The sequence below is a fragment of the Durio zibethinus genome, chromosome 13 (assembly GCF_047325235.1).
Source record: "Durio zibethinus cultivar Kanyao isolate XHJ-2024 chromosome 13, ASM4732523v1, whole genome shotgun sequence".
Taxonomy (NCBI): Eukaryota; Viridiplantae; Streptophyta; class Magnoliopsida; order Malvales; family Malvaceae; genus Durio; species Durio zibethinus.
The window spans coordinates 21,581,740-21,602,914 of NC_143174.1; the positions used below are offsets into that span (position 1 = coordinate 21,581,740).

General features: G+C 33.5%; 4 protein-coding genes across 5 annotated transcripts; 3 read left to right on the forward strand and 1 right to left on the reverse strand.

Annotated features, from left to right (window-relative positions):
- Positions 1–7,333: 7,333 nt before the first annotated feature.
- On the forward strand, positions 7,334–9,546 carry LOC111303017 (uncharacterized). 2 transcript variants are annotated; one of them, XM_022899000.2, is made up of 3 exons: positions 7,343–7,822; positions 8,095–8,229; positions 8,981–9,546. In XM_022899000.2, exons 1-3 carry the CDS (start codon positions 7,387–7,389, stop codon positions 9,118–9,120), a joined length of 711 nt encoding a protein of 236 aa, XP_022754735.2. In that variant the 5' UTR covers positions 7,343–7,386; the 3' UTR covers positions 9,121–9,546. The 2 variants fall into 2 exon arrangements, with proteins under 2 accessions (XP_022754736.2, XP_022754735.2); XM_022899001.2 differs by lacking the exon at positions 8,095–8,229 and having other exon boundaries at positions 7,334–7,822.
- A 540-nt stretch (positions 9,547–10,086) lies between these two features.
- Positions 10,087–12,464, reverse strand: LOC111303018 (protein TIFY 3B). The gene is made up of 5 exons (XM_022899002.2): positions 12,292–12,464; positions 11,362–11,473; positions 11,068–11,272; positions 10,887–10,944; positions 10,087–10,604 (listed from the first exon to the last, which is right to left on the reverse strand). Exons 1-5 carry the CDS (start codon positions 12,426–12,428, stop codon positions 10,442–10,444), a joined length of 675 nt encoding a protein of 224 aa, XP_022754737.1. The 5' UTR covers positions 12,429–12,464; the 3' UTR covers positions 10,087–10,441.
- Positions 12,465–14,206: 1,742 nt separating this feature from the next.
- LOC111304140 (uncharacterized) lies at positions 14,207–18,185 on the forward strand. The gene is made up of 10 exons (XM_022900654.2): positions 14,207–14,372; positions 15,219–15,275; positions 15,406–15,473; positions 15,707–15,917; positions 15,999–16,099; positions 16,642–16,720; positions 16,822–16,881; positions 16,982–17,032; positions 17,199–17,277; positions 17,670–18,185. Exons 1-10 carry the CDS (start codon positions 14,292–14,294, stop codon positions 17,756–17,758), a joined length of 876 nt encoding a protein of 291 aa, XP_022756389.1. The 5' UTR covers positions 14,207–14,291; the 3' UTR covers positions 17,759–18,185.
- Positions 18,186–19,364: 1,179 nt separating this feature from the next.
- Positions 19,365–20,486, forward strand: LOC111304141 (RING-H2 finger protein ATL64-like). Its single transcript, XM_022900655.2, has one exon. It carries the CDS (start codon positions 19,835–19,837, stop codon positions 20,390–20,392), a length of 558 nt encoding a protein of 185 aa, XP_022756390.1. The 5' UTR covers positions 19,365–19,834; the 3' UTR covers positions 20,393–20,486.
- The last annotated feature ends 689 nt before the right edge of the window (positions 20,487–21,175 follow it).

A 21,175-nucleotide genomic window follows, 5' to 3' on the forward strand; every position in this document is an offset into this window, starting at 1 on the left:
AAGATAATTTTTTTTACCTCACATTGATACTTTGGTGGATAATACAGCTCAACACTTGGTATTCTCTTTCATGAATGGATTTTTTGGCTATAATCAAATAAAAATGGCTTTAGATGATAGGCAATCCATAATTTATCTCCCTCAAGTACACAAAAGGCGGTTTGAGGTTTCTTGGCTAAATTGAATTATATATTTCGATTCATTTCTAAACTCACTCTTAAATGTGACCCCACTTTTAAACTCCTTCGAAAGAATAATCTCGAGGAGTGAAATGAACAATATCAAAAAGCTTTCGATAAGATCAAGTGATACTTATCAAACCCTCTAATATTAGTACCCCTTATCCCAAAAAAATCATTGATTCTATACCTAGTGGTATATGAGGGCTCGATAGGATATGTGCTGGGCTAATAAGATGAATCTATTAAAAAAAAGTTATTTATTATCTGAGCAAAAAATTCACAGAATATGAGTCCAAGAATTCATCACTAGAGAAAATGTGTTGTGCTTTAGCCTGGACGGCTAAAAGGTTCAGGCAATATATGCTGTACCATATAATTTTGCTCATAACTAAACTGGATCCTATCAAATATATCTTCAAGAAACCTTCATTATCAGAAAGAATCACAAGATAGCAAGTGATGCTTTCTAAATATAACATAGTATATGTAAGTCAAAAAGTAATAAAAAAAAATGTTATTGCTAAATTCTTAGTAGATAAGGTCGCTGAAAATTATGAGCCCATAAAGTTTGATTTTCCAGATAAAAAATTAATAACCATCTTAGAATCAGAAGAAGATAATGATGATGAAGAAATATGATGGATGTATTTCGATGGGGCCACTAATGCCATAAAGCATGAGATTGAAGCAGTTTTGATATCTCTAACGGAGCACTACTATCCTGTTATAGCAAGATTAAATTTCAACTGCACAAATAATATCGTTAAGTATAAAACTTATGTCATGGGACTGCACGCGACTTTGGATAGGAAAATTAAAATATTAAAGGTGTTTAGGGACTTAACTCTAGTCATTTATCAATTGAAAGGTGAATAGGAGACAAGGGATTTAAAACTCATTCCTTATCATAAATACATTTTAGAGCTATGCAAATAGTTTAAAATAATTCGGTTTGAACACTTACCTCAAGAAAAAAATTAGATTGTAAATGCCTTGGCTACTTTCGCCACCATGGTACAGATCGGTGATACCACTAAAATTTAACCTATCAAATTAGATATCAAATATATACCAGTACATTGTGCTAACTTGAAAGAAGATGAGGATGGTCGCCTCTAGTATTATGATATCATACAATATTTTAAAAATCAGTAATATCCAAATCAAAGAACAAAAAATGATAAGAGAGTCTTATGAAAATTGGCCATGAGATTCTTTTTAGATGGGAAAACTTTGTACAAAAGAGGCAAGGACCAAATGTTACTCTATTGTGTAAATGCATCTGAAGCTAAAAAATTATTGAAGAGGTACATAATGGTGTATGTGAGGCACATGTAAATGGACATATGATGACGAGACAGGTCATGCGAATTGGATATTACTGATTGATAATGGAAAAAGATTACATCAATTATACTCGAAAATGCTATAAATGCCAGATTTATGCTGACAAGATTCATGCTCCGCCAAGTGCTTTACATGTCATAGCACCACTTTGATCATTTTTTATGTGGGGTATGGATGTCATTGGTCCTATCACACCAAAGGTTTCAAATAAAAATAACTTCATTTTTGTGATGATTGACTACTTCACTAAATAAGTTAAGGCTGTCTTTTTCACAGCAGTGACTAGATCAATAGTCTGGAAATTCATAAAAAAAAATTTATAGATATAGGCATTCAAAAAGAATCATATCTGACAATACAAAGAATCTGAATAGTAAAATGACGCAAGAAGTATGTGCTCAGTTCAAGATCAAGCACCATAATTTAGCCCCATATCGCCTAAAAATAAATGGGGCAATGAAAACTGCAAATAAGAATATCAAAAGAATTCTGGAGAAGATAACTGAAACGTATAAAGATTGGTAAAAAAATTTATTTTTTGCTCTACATGCGTATCGAACTTCTATACGCACCTCTATTGGGATAACTCTTTTTTCCTTAGTTTATGATATGAAAGCTGTATTGCCATTAGAAATAGAAATCCCATTTCTAAGGGTCTTAAGAGAAGTGGGATTAGAAGAAGCTGAATGGATTCGAGAGCACTATGAGCAACTGAATTTTATTGATTAGAAGAGATTGACGACATTATGCCATGGTCAATTGTATCAAAGAAAAATGATAAGAGCTCATGATAAAAAGGTCAGGCATCGACAGTTTTAAGAATGAGAATTGGTGTTAAAAAAGATTCTTCCAAGTCATCATAATGATAGATAAAAATGGACTCCAAATTAAGAGGGGCCTTATGTGGTAAAAAGAGCTTTTTTCGGAGAAGCCTTGATCTTGTCAGAAATGAATAGAGATGAATTTTCAGTCCTATCAACTCTGATGTAGTGAAGAAGTATTTTGCTTGATTTAAAAAAATAAAAAATAAAAATAAAATTAATTAATTAATTAAAAATAAAAATAAATAAATAAATAAATAAAAAGGGAGAAGTTCAAGTCAAAAACTCGAAAAGATGACTTAGAGCCAAAAAAAAGGTCAAAACTCTGCAAGGTAATTGGAATTGCAGTACTTGGGAAAGCATATCCGGGATAGTAAATTTTGAAAAACTTTGAAGTGTTGGGGCATCAAGTTTTAATTGAGTTTTTGAAGGAGATCCGAGATTTGTTATCATGGTTATCTAATCATTTATCCTATGGTACTGCTACCCCAAATGGTCGCTCCTGTACATTTTTTTCCTTTCCACCATCATTTGCAACTGATTATCCAAATAAATGAAAGCTATCTTTTCATTCTCTAAATCCTATACGTTACCTTTTTTCTTTACATATTGCTATGAATGGAAGAAATGCATAACTTGCATCCTCATGCTTTTAAATTGGGATAATGATTAATAATTGAAAAAAATCATAAGAAGTTTGCTATTTTAAAAGATTGAAAGAGATAAAGGCAAAAGATGATCTCTCCAAAAAAAAGAGAAATTGACTTTCATGGCTCTCTTTAGGATAAACAGACAGGCGGACGTAAAAGTTCCTTTGCCAAAATTACCTTCAAAATGATGAAAAATGGTTTCTTTGTACATTTTTAGGTTGATGAAAAATAGTTTCTTTGTAAAAAATGCACCTCTAAATTGATGAAAAATAGCTTCTTTGTCAAATGTGAAGAAGAATTTTTTTGTTAAAGAGCATAGTGAAGGTGAACATGCAGGATAATATATGATGGTTTTTCTACTAAAGGTGTACAGAAATGAGAAAACAAAAGCCTTAATACCACAATTAATTATTCATTTGTATCATAGATAAAGTATACGTTTGTATTATTTTCACTCACTTGATTTTGGCTCAGTCCAGATCATTTCTTATGATTCGTGATTTCATCCTAATCATTTATTTTTTACCTTGACTCTATCCTGGTTGCCTCATTTGACTCATGGTTTCATCCCGATCGCTTGATCTTAGTTCGATCCAGATCATTTCTTATGATTCGTAGTTTCATCTCGATCATTTATTTTTAACCTTAACTCGATCCTAGTTACCTCATTTGACTCATAGTTTTATCTCGATTTCTTGATCTTGACTCAATCTAGATCATTTCTCATGATTTGTGATTTTATTTCGATCATTTATTTTTTACCTTAACCCGGTCCTGGTCGTCTCATTTGACTCGTAGTTTCATCCCGATCACTTGATCTTGGCTCAGTCTATATCATTTCTTATGATTCGTGGTTTTGTCCCAATCATTTATTTTTTATCTTGACTCGGTCCTGGTTGCCTCATTTGACTCGTGGTTTCATCCCGATGGCTTGATCTTGACTCAGTCTAGATCATTTTTCATGATTTATGATTTCATCCCGATCATTTATTTTTTACCTTGACTCGATCCTGATTATCTTATTTGACTCATGGTTTCATCCCGATAGCTTGATCTTGGCTTAGTCCAGATCATTTCTCATGATTCGTGATTCTATCCTGATTATTTATTTTCGACCTTGACTCAGTTCTAGTCACTTTATTTGACTCATTGTTTTATCCCGATCACTTGATCTTGGTTTAGTCTATATCATTTCTCATGATTTATGATTTCGTCCCGATCATTCATTTGGACCTTGACTTAATCCTAGCTGTTTCATTTCGTATCACTCATGGTTTCATCCCGGTTGCTCAATCTTGGCTAAGTCCAGATCATTGCTTATGATTTGTGGTTTCATCCCAATTATCATTTTTTACTTGGACTTGGTCTTAGTCGCTTCATTTGACTCGTGGTTTAATCCCGATCTCTTAACCTTAGTTCAGTCCAGGTTATTTTTCAAATTCAAGTCCAAAGTGAGTGTCTAGGTCTTTACAACATCCTTGTCTCACAAAGATGTGCAAAAAGGGGTAGCTATAGACACCTATTTCGATTTGGGTCAAATCGGGTCCATTCTGGTCCAAGCCCAATTGGACCTATTTTGGTTCGGGCTCAATTAGGCTCAATTTGGTCAGGTCCATCTTGGTTTAGGCCCATCCTGGCTCATTTTGGTTTAATTAAATATTTTATTATTTTTATTATTATTATTATTCTATTTATTATTATTTTTATTATTTATTTATTTATTTTGGTCTTTTCCCTTTTTTCCCTCTCTTTGCTACTTTCGTTTCTGAATCTAATTCACACATGAGTGAAAACAGAATCAGAATCCCACATGGTCAAAGTTTTAATGTGATTGCTAAGATTTTGGACCTAGAATCTTGTTAGGACAGAATCAAATCCCAGGATTTAAGTTTGGGATTGATTATGTCGGTTTCCTAAAATCAATCCTAGAGACGCCTATAAATTGAACTATCTTTAACAGATAAGAACACACAAAAAAAGATACAGAAACACACAGAAAATAAAGAAAATTGTTAGGGAAATTTTGAAAAAATTTTGCAATAAGGGTTTCTAGGATTCGGAGATTGGGGTTTAGGAATTGATTCGGAGTTCTGGTGGGATTTTAGGTTTCTGGATGTGATTCCAAAGCTATAGGGGGTTTAGAAAAGGTTTAGAACAACCTAAAATTTTTTTTGAATTTTTCTTGATGTTTTTGAATTTTTTTCTAGGTTTTTCTAGGTTTGGGATGAATTTTTCGGTGACAGAATAATTTTTCGATTGAATTTTTTATGTGAATGTTGAATTTTTCGATGAAATTTCCAGAATCCAACAGGCTTTCCAAAAATTGGTGGGTTCTATTTTTCAGTTGAATTTTTTTGTGAAGTTTCCAGAAACCAGTGAGATTTTTAATTTTTTATTGAACTTTTCGACAGGTGTTGGAAGAATCTTGGAGAGAAAGCAGAGCTTCTCAGTCTAGAGAGAGAGTGTAGAAGGAGTTTTGAAACAAAGGCGTTAGAATTGGCTTATATAGCTACCTGGAACGACATTGTTTTGGCCAGTCAAAATCTGTGCGTTGACCTGAATATCAATGCAGCAACCCGCGTCCTAACCCGACCCAATCGCAGGTTTTTTTTTTCTATTTTATTTTTATTTTCATATTTTGATTTATTTTTATTTTGTTTTTAACCTTTTTTATTATTTTTTATTTTTTAAAATAAAAATATATACAAAAAAATAGAATAAAAGAATAAAAAAATAAGAAAAGATTGTTTCTGCAATATTTATCCCCAAAAAAAAGAGAGAGAAAAAAGAAAAAATTTCTAATTCATTATTAAATTATTTGATAAATTATAAAAAATAAATAAGGTATGATAATTTGAAATCAAACTTGCATCATCCTTTGGATAAGCGTTTTGAGGTGTTATAACATTTTTCATGCGTAATCAACTTCTGAACATATCCTTTGTTTTGCATATCAGTTTCAACCAGGTGGTCAATCACACCTAACCAAAAAAAAGATTGGTGGTGACTTCTTTCATTCTAAGTTTAGCGATAAGTTCACAGATCTATACGTTATGACAATATAAAATATGGATTTTATTTTTCTAATAAATAATTTTAGTTGTTTGCCAAATAACTTTATTTAAAAATTTATTTAATTATTAGAATCTTTCAAACATATTTAAAAATTGCAAAGATCAAGTTTATCCAAATATTTCAATAATATTTTTTTATCTTGATTTAAAATTTTTGATTTAAAAAATAATCTTTTAAAAAATTTAAGTAATTTAATGTAAGATTTTAAAATTTAAAAAAAAAATTCATCTTAAATCTTTAAATAATAAGATTATCAAAATGATTATATCCATTTGAACTCTAATTATCAAATTTATATTTCAAATAAATGTAAAAAGTTTAATATTATCTTTATCACTTATTATATCTATTTTAAATTTTAAAAATTATCTATTTAATTTTAATTGCTACTAAAGAATTTTTTTACAAATTTAAGACTACAAATATAATGTATTATATATAAATTTTTTTCAGTAATTTTTTTAAGGTATATTCTATTACTATTGCAATTTTTTTTGTTTATAAATTTTTTAAAAATATATTTTATTGTTATTACAGTTTCATTGTTATAAAAAATAATTTTTTTAATTTATTTTTTTCACATATTCTCTAACATTTTTCATATTTTGTATAATAATTTAGTCAATATTACTAAAGTAAAAGTTTGTCAATATTTTTTTTATTATTTAATTTATCATTAAATAATACATATTTTCATTTTAAAAAAAAAGACATAATTTATTTTTATTTGATATAATTTATAGGTGTATAAATATTGTTGTAAATAAAAATATTCAAAGGAAAGATATAATTTTTTTTTGCTATTTTCATAAAGTTTTTTTTAATGACAAGTTAATATATATAAATTTTATATATGTTATAGGTTTTAAATATTTGAATATAATTTTAAAAAGAAACTAATTTGTATATATATATATTCATATTAAATAAATAAAATTATTTCATACATTATATGAATTATAATTTAATTATAAAATAATTCATTTACAAATCTAAAATCTATCTCAATTAATTTATACATTTAATTTTAAAAAATTATAATTAATAAATTTAATATTTAAATTATAATACCCATAATTTTTTTTCATCTCCCATCTATAAGTTCCTCTATTAAAAAAATAATTCTTTCACATTCATAGACTTGGTTCTTGCCTCGGTGCGTCACATTGCATGACCTGAAGGGCTGAGCCAAGCCTGTACCGATGAGCCCATTTTTTTGGGCCCAGAGAGAATATTCTTCTGGAGAGTCCAAGAATGGGAAAGGAAAATAGAAACAAAGCGTCAGAGACAAAGGAAAATATTAGAAAAAGAATGGCAAATTTGATGGTAAGTGTTTCACTGTCGTCTCCTCTTCAACTTCAGCCAAAGCTTGGATCATTTCAAAGGCTACAGCTCTTTAACAATAACGGTTACTCGAGATTTGCGGTGGTTGGCAATCGTCAGCTTCATTTGAAAGGGGTGACTGTAGCTGGGGTAGTATCTCCTGATTCGAAAGCTCCCACGATTGTTACAAACACTGTTGATTCTGCCAATGGAGGAATTGAAGTCGAAGTAGACACAGGAAACGGCGGAGGAGACAAGTTTGACGACAGAAGCGGCGGAGGAGGCGGTGGCGGTGGGGATAATAGCGGCGGAGGCGATAGTGGAAAAAAAGGAGAAGGGGAGTTTTCGGACAACGGGGGTAAAAAAAACATGGCTTTGTCCATGTCCCAGAAGTTGACCATTGGATATGCTGCTCTTGTTGGAGGTAAAATTCTTGTTTTTTTCTTTTTTTTGACTTATGGTTTCAGTTTTAATTTGTTGCTTGTGTTTTGGTGCTGCTATAGATTGGAGTTGCTAGAAACTTGATTGGATTTTGGATAATTAGGTAAACTTCAAACTTGGTGATAAAACAAAATTGGTGATAATTTGCTTCAAATAAAGGAGATGGATATTGTTATTTGGACTTTAGAATTGCAAACGTTCAAATATTTCATTTTACTGAGGGTGTTTTTATTATTTTTGTTAATATATATATAGTGGGTGGTGTTATGGGCTACATGAAGAGTGGCAGCCAGAAGTCGCTTCTAGCAGGAGGATTGTCAGCCGCACTGCTTTATTATGTTTATACTGAGCTCCCTACAAGACCAGTTTTTGCCTCATCCCTTGGGCTTGGTACTATTTTTTCGTTGTTGCACCTCGGTGTTGTATGTTTATGTTGCTAAAGATGATTAATTTACATCTTAAGTGATGATTATACTTTGCTTGGTAGGAAGGATTGAAAACTTATTGATCTAATGGATAAACTATAAAGTAGTAAAAGAGTTATGAATTTTGACCATTAGATTAACAAATTTTCCATCCCTATCTCTTTCCATCCCTTCTACCTAGCAAAGCCTTAGTTTGAACTTGCCTTAAATGCTGAATTTCTAAGGATTAGCTGATTTGCCCTTTTGTTATCATCTTGATACAAATTTTCCTGAGAGTGAAGATAAGGTTGATTTTTGCTTTCGTGAAAAGGAAAGGTGAGAGAGAGGAGGGGGGGGGGGGGGGAATGGAAGAGGAAGGGAAGGGTGTTCAGTTTTGTTGGGGAAGAAAGAAAGAGAGATACCTTTAAAGTTCTTTCCAATGGTGGGTTATGTCATTTGCTACAATACTTAGCAGAAAGTACCAACTATCAACTTGCGATAGCATGTACCCCTGTTTGTTTGCACAAAACTAAAGAGAATTAGAAAAGGTGCTGCTAGCTGTTAATATCACAGCCTAACTTATGAGGAATAAGGAGGTGAATCTTTAAGTTTTCTTTTGAATGTTAATTACAAATATGAAGCCATTTAAGAGGATTTAGCTTATTTTTTCTCATTTCATTTTTGTTTTAGCTCCATCAAGTTTAATCCTAATTGCATTTATGATATTTAATTTGAAGGTGTATCTGCTGTGCTTTTGGTAGTGATGGGTTCTCGTTTCAAGAGGTCAAGAAAAATCTTCCCAGCCGGTGTTGTATCACTTATGTCACTTGTGATGACAGGGGGCTACCTACATGGCATCATGCGGAGTCTGCACTAGTGTGAGGCAGTTCCTGTGACAGGAAAAAAGTTGAATGTTAATGGGACGTGGACATGGTGTTGTATATAGTGTTTTGCGATGTCTAACTTTGAAGTTATGAACTTCGTTAGACCATCGTGCACGTACACCAGGTTACTTTCATATTTATGCTTTTTCCTCTAAATTTTCCCTCGTTTAGCTTGATAAACCCCACTCCAATAAGTTTTCAAATAGCTTTTGGCAGTTTTATTGTTTATATGATGTTAAGGGAGGCAATGGCTGATAAAGGTATGCCCAATCAATGTAAAAAATTAGTATTGTCTGTGCATTGTGAATATTCCAAGAATGCTTCATTGATCGGAGCCTTGAATCTTCGATTATAAGATACAACCTTGATAAAAATCAATATTTTAAGAAGCATCAATGATATCTAATGCTTGTCTGAAACATGGTGCAGTGCTATTGTTATCTTTTCTCCATAGAACGTGTTACTGGTAAGAAGAGTTGCATTATGTTCAAGCGAGTTTTAAAAAAACCATCCGACAGTGTTGTAATATTAACGGCATCCAACCTTTACCCTACCGCCTTCCTGTAGTTGCTAGAGTCATGTCCAGCCACGAATCATTTGTGATACATTTGAATCTTTTACCAACTATTGATTTCAATTAGAGCGACATGTTAATCCCTGAGGACAAATATGTCAAGAAAATGGATGGAGTTACTTAGATATAGATAAATGGTAAATATTACCGTCAAGTATCATTCATAACTCCATAACCATTGGATCGAGATGCAAAGCAGGTGAAGACTTATTCCTACTCCTATCCACCTTTTTTTTTTTATTCACTCTGTTACCTAACTTAACACTAATGATATAACAGACGCCGATCAACGCTCGTCTAGTTGAAAAGTGTTACTGGTTTTAAGATCACTAGACGCATGGTATGCTCGTTGCAGAAAAATGCAACGTCAAAAGTTCCATCAACATCAGAAACAAATTATAGGTCTTCACATAGCAATAGAACGGAGAGCCAACAACCAAGGTAATTAATACATGCATAGCAAATCCTAGATAGCTTAGTTTGCCTATTGTCAGGGAGATTAGACACAAGATGAACAGGTTTAAAAGACATCACGACAGTCCCTGGATGGCGGAGGCAACAGGAAACAAGTGAACAGATCAACAGATCCTACGTTACGAAGCACTCTCATGGGAAGTCACGGCAAGGCATACCATGAGACCTGCCTTAAGGGGCACTTTACAGTTTACAAGAATAATACAACTAGATTTAATTTTTACCAAATACATAAATATATATGTAACGAATCCTCTATGCTTAGCTTAGGCAACATGGGCTTGAGCTTTTGGTTGGATGTCTTCCTGAGGAACAGGTGATTTTTCAAAGCAGCCCGATTCAGGCGAAGTTGCAGCACTGAGATTAGATTTGTTGTCATCAGCTGTTTTTGGTGTTGATGGATTAGGATATGGGTTCCTGTTCACCAGCCTGCAAAAGGAAACAGTTACTATACTTATTATAACTATTATATCCCCATGCTTGGAGCAAATTTTGAAGACAGCTAATATGATACTGTTACCCAATATATGAATAGTTAGCTTTTATCAAAGGTAAATCACATCAATAAGTAAAAAGACTCTGATATCATCAAAGCAAGGCTCCCAATATCTTAGGGGCATATATTTAAACAGTAAAATGTTAGAGCTTATTATGCATGAGGATAGAAGAAAGAAAGAAACTAGGAACGGAAGTTCAGCAAGGAAGGAGTACCTGTCCCGCCGCTTCTCGAAAAAACGCTGAAGCGAGTGTCTCCTTGCAATTGGTAGTTCTGATCCAATTGATATTCACATAAACATGATGCTAGATTAGATAACATGCACTGCATAGGAAAATCATACAATCTTTGCATTTTAACTTCATCTATCTTCTAGAGAAGTTATTTGAGAGTTACCAGCTTGCAGTTTGCAAAGAGAAGTCCTGTGAAGAGGATACAACTGTGCCTGTGGTGAAGCTAAAGCAGTTGCAGTACTTTGAAGTGAAGGAGACCTCGTAAGAACAGGTGAAGTGGTGGCACAATCAGTTGCAGCATTCTTCATGTCAACAGAGTTAGCTGCGGCAGCAGCAGCCGTAGCAGCAATATGCATAATCTCTTTCACCTGACAGACATGAATCATTGGTGAATTATGGAATAAAACCTCATTCCACTAAAACTTAGTAAAATCTTCAATGTCAAGTAAAGGCCAACCTTTTCCATGGGAACTGCATCAAATACACAAACACTTCCACCAAAGAAGATGGTGAGTTGGGATGGAGCAGGACTTGTGGTATTTAGTCCAGATGCAGGCATTGCTAGGGAACTTTTCCACCAACAGAAGAAAAGTTTCACAACGTTATAGAAGCTTGCCAAAGGAACAAAACACACAAAAAGTACATGCATGCAGTTCCGAACACTAAATTTTCTCATTAAATCTGACTTTTATAAAGCCGAATAACAAACTCTGGTGTTGATTGTACAGTTAGTGACATTGTCCTGTGATATTTATAACAAAAGGCCATAGATTGCTCTTCTTCTTAAGTGAGTCACTATAAATTTTTGTAGATTACATGAACAATTGAACATCTTCAAGTATTCTAAGGAAAAGCCATATCCAAACGGAAACATATATAGAACTAGAAGCCCTCAAAATAAATATGAGATGCAAAAGTCAAGAAAATCCTAACACCTTAACCTAGAATATAAGATCTAAACAACTAAGCATCTTCTTTTTCTTTTAAATACTAAAGAGTAAGGACCACCGGAATGTTTTCCCTACCATAAAAAGAAATTACCTGTATTTTCTCTTCCATGTTTCTTGGAATTCAAAGTTTGCAGTAATTCAATCCAACCCCAACCATTTAACATCAAGAAAACTACAAGTGTACTGTCAAATATAGGTGGTGCCAATAACGTAGCCCAACAGGAGAAAAATGTAAAATCATAGTCAAATTGCCCTCTTTAAACGAGATTAGGGTAATTAATTAAGTATTAAATTTCACTATAATAACAGTAAATTAACTAACTTATGTGAAAAGTTTCCGTTTTTGAAACAGATATTGAAGAATAATTGAAAAACTGTCTAACAAGACCCAGATCCGGAAAATTTTTTCTTCTTGGAAAGAATATAATGAAGCTTACCAGTTCTGGAAGATTGGGGTTTCAACGGATCCCGGCTTGCCAACATCGTTATCACCGACAATATCGCCATTATTTTCAACGACGACGTGTGGCTTGACTTCGTTGAATGATTCAGCTTCGCCTTCCATGGAAACCATATTTTCTCCTTTACTTGCTAAATCTCTCTCTGCCTTGGGGTAGGCAGGCCAAAATGTGATTAAAAACTGAAAAAGTATGTGAAAGTGAAAGTGTACGTAAACCTATCCAACGGTCATGGTTGGTTTGTTGGTATACGGAAGATTGATACGTGTCAAATGTACAGTAATCCAAGCTGTTGATGAATTAATATTTTAACCTTTAATGTATTATTATTGTATGATGATTATTACCCATAATTGCGACTTTTCAAAGGCTAAGGGGGTTAGTTAGGACTTTGGAGTTGGACCACTGCAAAAGGAATAATTGGACTGCATTTATGCAACCACTCACAATCGCTTGTTTGATTGTTGCCACAATTTCCCACGTTTTTTTTTCTTCATTTTTTACTTAAATTAACGAGACAACCACTAGTTTAACCGGACGCGGCTCCTGTCCGGTCCAATAAAAGGACCGGAGAGGCCAGTTCTCGTCCTTTACACGTCATGTAGCTGCATCTCTTTGTTTTCAAAATTTCACTAATTAATTAAATATTTAAAAATCCTTCAACATAAAGATGAGTATCAAATCCTCTCTCCTTTTCTGGTGCTTATGAGAGGCCGGGTTTTGAAGGGCGGGGTGATGAAATCAAGAGAAAAATTTTTCTATAAAGTCACGTCATTTCTCCAACAAAAAATTGCCAAAACGCAGTGTATTAGTTTTAAAACAACACTGTTATGTGGCACAGTATAGACCGTCGACTTTGTTGTGGATAGATGTCGAAATCTAGATCGTTGATTTCTTTTAAGAGCACTTGACAACGAGGACGGAGCCAGAGAAGAAAATATCTCATGGAGGCCAACTTACACTTCTAATTTGACTAAATTGAAAAACATAGTAATGTAGAATTTTTTTTTAATAAATATATTATTTAAACAAAAAAATGATTATTTTTAATAAAAAAATATTTGTAAATATAGATTTGTAGCTACGATGATCATTTGTATATGAAGTCAAGAAAAGCAAAAGCGAGAAGGTGATATATACTTCTTTGAAATAATTTTGAAGCCAATATTAATCTGGCACATATTTAAGAAAAAACAAAGAGAACTTAATCCGGTTCATTAATAAGAAAACTTCAAATTAAAGATATAATTTTAGATGTACTTTTAATATAATCTTTTTTGTTAATAATTGTGTAGCATATTAATAAAATATTAAAATTTTAATTTTAATGATTAAATTTAATATCCAATAATTTTAAATATAAAAATATTTATAATATTTTTATTCAATTTTTTAGATGTTTTTAAATAAATTTTGAAAATTGAAGATTCAACCTCATAATTTTTTATGTTTTTAAAAATATGCCAATACTATTTTTTTTTTACATATCATTCATAATTATAATTATAGCCAAATCTAAAATAGAAATAAATTCATGATCATTTTAACCCTTTATTGAATACAAAATTTGTCCTTCTTCTTCTGATCATACAAAATAGATTAATCCATAAATATCAAAACACAATAAATAAATACATAAGCAAAAAGAGAAAATAAATATAAAAAATAAAATAATGAATATTTTATTGTTTATTTTTTAATAATTATGTAAAAGGTAATACTTACATTCCAGAGAAATGATTAATTGGTCTTAATTGGAAAATTTCTCTTTATCTACTTTTCTACCCGTATTCACCCTTCAACAACAGGCCGACATGGCGGGTAAGTGGATCACATTCGGGTACGATTCGCATACTGATGGAACCCGATCATCGAATAACACCGTATAAAAAAAAAAGAAAGGGAAAGCACCTAAAAATATAAAAACTCATTGTCATTATCTGCATTCGCCGGCGGAGGGGAAAAAGAAGAGATCGGAAATGGCATCGGAGCCCCCGCCTTTCCAGGAAGCACCACGCTGCGACGTATGTAAATGCATCTTCAACACTTTCAGGCGCCGGGTACTTTCTTCTTCTCAATTTTTTACACGAAGAAATTACCGATCATACTCATTTAATCCGATGAAAATAATGAAATATATCGTTCGGTAAAGTAGATTTTAACGAGTAGAGTTTATTATTTCGAATAATTCAGTAATTATTTAAATTATCTTGGTGTGCTCTCTCTTTGCTTTGATCTTAGCTGTTTGACTGATCTACTCACGCTAAAGATGACTTTTGCAATGCGTTAAATTGCTGATTCAAAGTTTTTTTTTTTAATTTAATTTTGGATGCTTTAAATTGGTAATTGGAAGTATTGATAATCCAGTTTGCCTTTAAGTGGCTACGTCTACTGCCATCTTTAGTTGAAGATTGAATGGGGTGCAAGCCTGATGTTATGACTATAAGTCCGGATGTGTGACTGCGAGTTAATGTTTGTATGAAAACTCGAGGCTGTGAATTGAGGGACTTTGATATAATTTTATGTATGCCATAGCTGGGGTGGGATACTTGGTTCCAGACTGTTGAAACTTGAAATTGTTATGCAGGAGTAAAATCCGTTACTGTTTACTAACGTTGATTCAAAAGTGGAGTGATCCTAATTCCTAAGTGCTACCAAACTCTGTAGATTTTTTTCTGTATCAACTATAATCAAAGTGATATTAGCTTGCTATTCTTCAAGGAATATGTGTTGCAAAAGCTCATTATGATTGATGATTCTTGGTTAGAAGGAAATGTAAATGTAAAATATACACACTTTCATCTGCAATTTCTATTCAAAGTAGGTGTACCTCTATTCTATGTTAGACTGATTGCCATATGGGAAGTACATGAAATCAAATGGTTTGTCTCTTCTCCACTTTGCAGCACCATTGCCGATGTTGTGGAAGGACATTATGTCATGAACATTCATCTAATCAAATGGTTCAAGCTCCCATCCCTTCCATTTATATATTTGGGTTAACTATACATTTCTTAAGTTGTAAAAGTTTGAATAAATCAGCTTTATTAACTAAGCAATCTTTTTTATTCTCTTTACTGTGTGCATATTCAGGCTTTACCACAATTTGGCATACTCTCGTCTGTTAGAGTTTGTGCAGATTGTTTCAATAACTCTTCAGGGTAAACCTCTCTTGATTGAATACATTGTACGTATTTAAATATTATCAATTGGAAAGAGAAGGGAGGGGGGTTAGCTTGGGGGATGTGTCTCAGATCTTTGTGGTGGTGGATGCCTTCTACTCCAGCTTCACTTTGCTTTTCTTCTTTTTTGCTTGAGTACTATTTTAAGAGGCCGTTTCTTAATATTTTGTTATTTCTTCACATTATTTTGTTGTGGATTTATTTGGGTGCAGATCTACCAAAGCCAATCCTCAACCTTCTTTAGATGGAGTTGATTATGTTACAGACGAAGTCTCTCGACTAAGCATTAATGCAGTTATGGGTTCAAAAACTGAAGCAACTGCAGATCATTGGCCTGTTGCAAGCACTCCAGATTGCAAGTGTGGAATGCCTTTGTGTATTTGTGAATCTCCAGCACCAACCACAGATGCACTTCCACTTAAGGTATGAATGCTTCAGTAGTTTTAACAGTGCCTCATATTCTGTTCCAAGTTTGTTATGGACCCATATTTGTTCCTGTGGCAGATGAAAGATCCTCCATCCTCAGTGGTTTCATCAAATCCAAAATCAAAAAAGACTGACACTGTTCCCAAGAGTAGAGGCTCCACTTCAAACAGCAAATCTAGGTATGTTATCCTTGAATTTTGTATTCTAACTTTCTTCTGCACTTCTTCCGAACATAGTGTTTTATGTCAAATGGTAATATATTATTTCTTTTTGTGCAATTGGAACGTGGAAACCTCAACACTTTCTGGCCCATTTTAGTACTGTGCTCTGACCTGAGTTAATTGAAACCTGAAGTTGGATTCTAGTAAAATCATGGACTTTTGGTTTTAGGCATAAAATACTGAAATCAGTTTACCTTCTCTCTTCGTCTTGATTTCCTTTTTGTGCTTGACATTCTGATAGAAGTTACTAGAAAAAGTTTTAATGTAGTGGGGGATAATTGTGAAAAATACCCATACTGTTTCAACATTTCCAACCATCTTGATTTCTATTTGCATGGCTTTTTTCATCTCCGCCTTTCTGGTGTCCTATTGTGCTCTTTAGGTTGTCATATGTCAGTAAGGAAATGATTTCTTTTTTGTTTAGGTCTCTAGCTTCTTTTGGTGGCAAATTTTGCTTTCTGTCTTATGGGACTCTTTCACACATGGTTAACATTTTGCAGTTTGGTTTTCAATCCTGGTCTAGTGACCAATGGTACCGCCGCAGATAAATCTCAGATTGATTATGATGTCAATGGAGAGGTAGAGCTCTTTAATGAAGTATTTGAATAGTGATGAGACATTCAACTTTCCTGGGGATTTTACATCTTTTGAATTATGTACTTGTGCATTGCTATACTCAGGGTTTAAGAGAAGCTATAAAGAATGGTGATATTGCTGCAGTCAAAAAGCTTCTAAGTGAGGTATGTATGATTTTATTCCAATATTTCGATTGGAATGGATTTTATGCTTGCATTCCAATATTTCAATTGCAATGGATTTTACATATGATTGCATGTGCAGTGTGTTGATGCAAATTACCATGACAAGCAAGGATTGTCTTTGCTGCATCTGGTACAACTCTCTCTCTCTCTCTCTCTCTTTGTGATGGTGTAGTTCTGCACATGTGAGTGCAATCGTGTATACATGTCCTTGAAGGCTGACCAATTGAATGCATAATTATAATTTCCATTTCTTTCCAAAATTATATGACACTAATGACAGAATTAACTTCTTGTAGGCAGCACTGTTCAACCGAACTGATATAGTATTTGCGCTCATGGACTTTGGAGCAAGCATGGACTACAAGAATGCACAGGGTAATTAATTGTATGCTGAGTTTTGTGGCATTCCTAATTTTAAAATATGTCTATTTACAAATTGAAGCTACTCATGGTAGAGTTTTAAGGTTACTGAAAGTTGAAAATGTCATTAGAAACTCCTTTGATTCTAGATAAAATCAAGGGTTTTTTTTTTTTTTTTTTTATAAAAATGGAAAATGGAAAAGACAAAGAACTCTCACTTAAATTTCAAAGAAGCATGATGCGCATGGTATAGCTGTGTTGAATGATGCTGTTTCGTAGAAGTCCATCATCGAGAGCTCCACATCCTTTTCATTGCTGATTTAGTTGGTATCATATCTGGCTTTGATTTGTATGATCTGTTTGTCTCTTGATTATGCTTTAACGCTTTTGAACCGCATCAATTCCAGGAGAAACACCACTGGATTGTGCACCAGCCACTTTGCAATACAAGATGCAAATGAAGATGAAAGAAAGCGATCAGCATGAAATCCACTAGACGAGAAGTTGAAGGAAGATACATAATTTACTCTGTTAGCCGACATGCATGAGCTCAAGCCGTAAGCTTCAACAATAAATTATTGATATAATGCTTCATGCTGTCAGTTTCAACAAGAAATCATAACTATAATGCTGCCCAAGTGTTTGTATTATATCTGGTAGACAAATCATCAAACGGGCTGCACGACATAGAGGCTCAATCCAAATGCTGTTTTTAAGTTTATTTTTTATCAACAATCAGAATGCTGTTGTGAGGCAACAAAGTTCCTATTAAAACATTAAACTCCATAGTTCTGTTACTATTCTGGTAACATGTAACGTGTGACAGAATGTGTTGGGCCACTTTGGTTGGTTGATGAACTAGGGGGGCACAATTTTTTCCTTTTTTTTTTTAATCCATTAAAATTTAGCCCTTTTTCTTTTCATTGATTCTACTTTGGCATACAACGTGGTCAAAATGTTTGGTAGAAGCTGAAGCCATGGATAAGGATTTTAGAATTCCCCTTTTTTGTTTGTTGCATATTCATTCCATTGTTGAATAATTATCAAACCTGGCGTAGCCATGCACAGTGCCGGATCCACTAAAGGAGAAGGAGGGGGTATTTATGGATACTTTTAAAATTAAAAAAAAAAAAAATTCGCTTGACACTTTCAAAATTTTTTCTGCACACCTCCAAATATAAAGAAATTTTTTTAAAAAAATTTCATCATAAATATGATAAATCTATCAACAATATATATATATATATATATATATTAAGTGGACATCGATTTTTTTTTTCTAGAGCCGCGCTACTGGCCATGCGGGAATTCCCTAAACGAATGACCGACGCTAGCCTCATTCTTTTGTATGCGTCTGTATGCACTCTTCCATTGCTTTGAGGTATAACCAGGGTCTTTTTTCCTGAAAGACAAAACATTGTTTATTTTCTTTCATTCTTTATATGTTTTTTCCCCATTACCATTTCCTTTCCAAGTTAAAATCGTGAAGTAACATAGGAAATGGTAGTGCCTTGGTGGGATCTGACTGGGATTGTGGAAACTAACGTGTGATGGGGGCCATTTCTAACGTGTCATGGGTGAAAAAGCAAAGCAATCTTCTTTGATTTTGCATATATATATATATATATATGTGTGTGTGTGTGTGTGTGTGTGTGTGGAAGGGGATGATCTTTTCCTTCCGTTCCACTTGACATTCTAAAATTTAAGGTTTTTCCCCCTACCTTTTCCTTTTATGATTGAACGTAGAATTTAATCAAATGCTTACATCATGAATCAGGCAGCGGTCAGCAGAGCACATGCAGGAAAGCACGTTTCAGCCTACAAGATGGGACCAGAATGGGCCTAATGTAGTGCATGGTCTTAACTTCCCAAAGAGGTCTTTCTTTCTTTCTTTTTTTTTAAACCTAAAAAAATCACAGCTAAAATGAAGAAATTCTTATCTTTTTTGGTCAAAGTCTTAGAATATGAACACATGTTTCAAATTAGAAGAAAAAACTTACCACATTATCCAAATACACAAAAGAAAAGAAAAAAGATAGGCTATGGATTTTCTCTATATTTCTTTTAAAGAAAAAAGCATTGACCATGGCCAACATTTTATTTAGTACTAGACAATTTTTGATGGCTTTCCATTACCAAATTCCTTACGAAGCAAAACACCATCTTCATTGGGTACATACACAATCTCATGATCCGATCCAGTTGCTTTACTTTAATCTAACTTTAAGCCACGTGTTTTCGCCCTTTTTCCTTCAAATTTTCTTAATGCTTATTATTTCCATTTTTTCTAAAATGAAAGATTCTTGGGATTGTCGACCACCGTCCTTCTGAGCTGTGACTTACACGATTGCACCCGAAGGTCACCCACTCGGGCCCTCCCCCTACCTCTCTCCTTTATTCCAATGCTTACACGCCGACAAAATCCAACAAAGCAATCCACTATCTCCCCCCTCTTGGCTGGCCCCCTTCTATGATAAAAGTCCTCGGACGCTCCTCTAACTCTTCCCCTTTCTTTTTATTTCCTCTTTGCTAATCACTTTGCTTTTCCCTTCATTGTTCTTTCTTTGTTTCCATGAGTTTCTTTGTAGAGGATCCAGGGCTAATTGCAACCCATCTTCTATACAAAACAGCTGTTGTTTTAGCAGTGTTAAGATGGGTCTTGTCTTGGGCTCTTAGGTTTAAAGACATAAGCTGCTTCTTCACCAATAGTTTTTCATCTCACTCCCAAAACAACTCTTCTTCTTCTTCTTCCTCAGTTTCTTCACAAATGATGGGAGACAGTCTGGTACTGACAACCTTTGAAGATGCTAAAGAAAGGGTGACTTGTGTTTCTGACACGTGTGCAGTTTGCTTGGGTCGGCTGAAGGAAGGTGATGAGGTCCGAGAACTTACTAACTGCTGCCACGTGTTCCATAAAGATTGCATTGACAGATGGGTTGACTATGATCAAGATCACGACCATGATTTTGATCATGATCATAACAACGATCATGAAGATAATCACAAGACTTGCCCACTTTGTAGGGCCCCTTTACTCACTTTTTCTCATAGCTTGGACTGGCCTAAGAATGAACCCAGCTGGGCCGTTGAGCGGCTACTCTACTTATTTGGGGATGATCTCCTTCCTTGATCCACTAAATTTTCTATAAATTTTTTCCCTCTTTTCACATATTGTTTGCTCATTTGATCATTGAAATAGAGCTTAGCACAATAATTATTGTATATTTAGCAGTCAGTTGATAGTTTGGGCATGATCAATTTTGTTCTTTGGGGTAGGCCACAAAGTAGAGAAACAAAACAGTCAAGTGGTCTAAACTCTATAAGCTTGACCCTCGGAGTAGCTGAATACATAAAACCTAAAACCTTTGACAAATGTGTCTTCTTTTAACTTACCCATTTTCTTAAAGTTTCAAACAACCATACTTTCTTTTTGCTCCCAATTATGGTAATTTATGTTGATTCCGCCACATCATCATTGGGCATGTAGACGATGAGCTTCCCACTCTTTAATTAATAATCAACAAAAAAATAAAAATAGACCAAAAGTAAATACCTAAAACTTTAGTCAGAAGGAGTTTTTCACGAGTGAGTGAGTTGGGATCTTTGGTCAAAGGAAAGTTTCGATTGATAATTTTTGAGTTTAAGTGGTAGTTATTATTATCATTTTTTTTAATCTGGCTTTCTCTTGGCCGCACATAATAATTCACTTTATATAAAGTTTTTCTTTTTATTATTTTCTAAATAGTACCTGCTTTAGTTCAAGACTTTAATTAATGAGTTAAATTAACTGCTAAGGAAGTATACAAAAATTTAGCGGACCAAAAAAATGTAATATTTTAAACATAAATAAAATGTTTGATAAATAATTTATAAATAATTTTAAATAATATTTTAATATTTATTAATTAAAAAA

Bases quoted from the DNA above. Each gene is read 5' to 3' on its own strand.
- LOC111303017 (XM_022899000.2), top strand. From the start codon at position 7,387: ATGGCAAATTTGATGGTAAGTGTTTCACTGTCGTCTCCTCTTCAACTT. The intron at 7,823-8,094 runs GTAAAATTCTTG...ATATATATATAG, and splicing joins ATATGCTGCTCTTGTTGGAG to TGGGTGGTGTTATGGGCTAC. The intron at 8,230-8,980 runs GTACTATTTTTT...TTTAATTTGAAG, and splicing joins TGCCTCATCCCTTGGGCTTG to GTGTATCTGCTGTGCTTTTG.
- LOC111303018 (XM_022899002.2), bottom strand. From the start codon at position 12,428: ATGGTTTCCATGGAAGGCGAAGCTGAATCATTCAACGAAGTCAAGCCA. The intron at 11,474-12,291 runs GTAAGCTTCATT...TTGGTGGAAAAG, and splicing joins ACCCCAATCTTCCAGAACTG to TTCCCTAGCAATGCCTGCAT. The intron at 11,273-11,361 runs GTTGGCCTTTAC...CATGTCTGTCAG, and splicing joins ATGCAGTTCCCATGGAAAAG to GTGAAAGAGATTATGCATAT.
- LOC111304140 (XM_022900654.2), top strand. From the start codon at position 14,292: ATGGCATCGGAGCCCCCGCCTTTCCAGGAAGCACCACGCTGCGACGTA. The intron at 14,373-15,218 runs GTACTTTCTTCT...TCCACTTTGCAG, and splicing joins TCAACACTTTCAGGCGCCGG to CACCATTGCCGATGTTGTGG. The intron at 16,882-16,981 runs GTATGTATGATT...TTGCATGTGCAG, and splicing joins TCAAAAAGCTTCTAAGTGAG to TGTGTTGATGCAAATTACCA.
- LOC111304141 (XM_022900655.2), top strand. From the start codon at position 19,835: ATGAGTTTCTTTGTAGAGGATCCAGGGCTAATTGCAACCCATCTTCTA.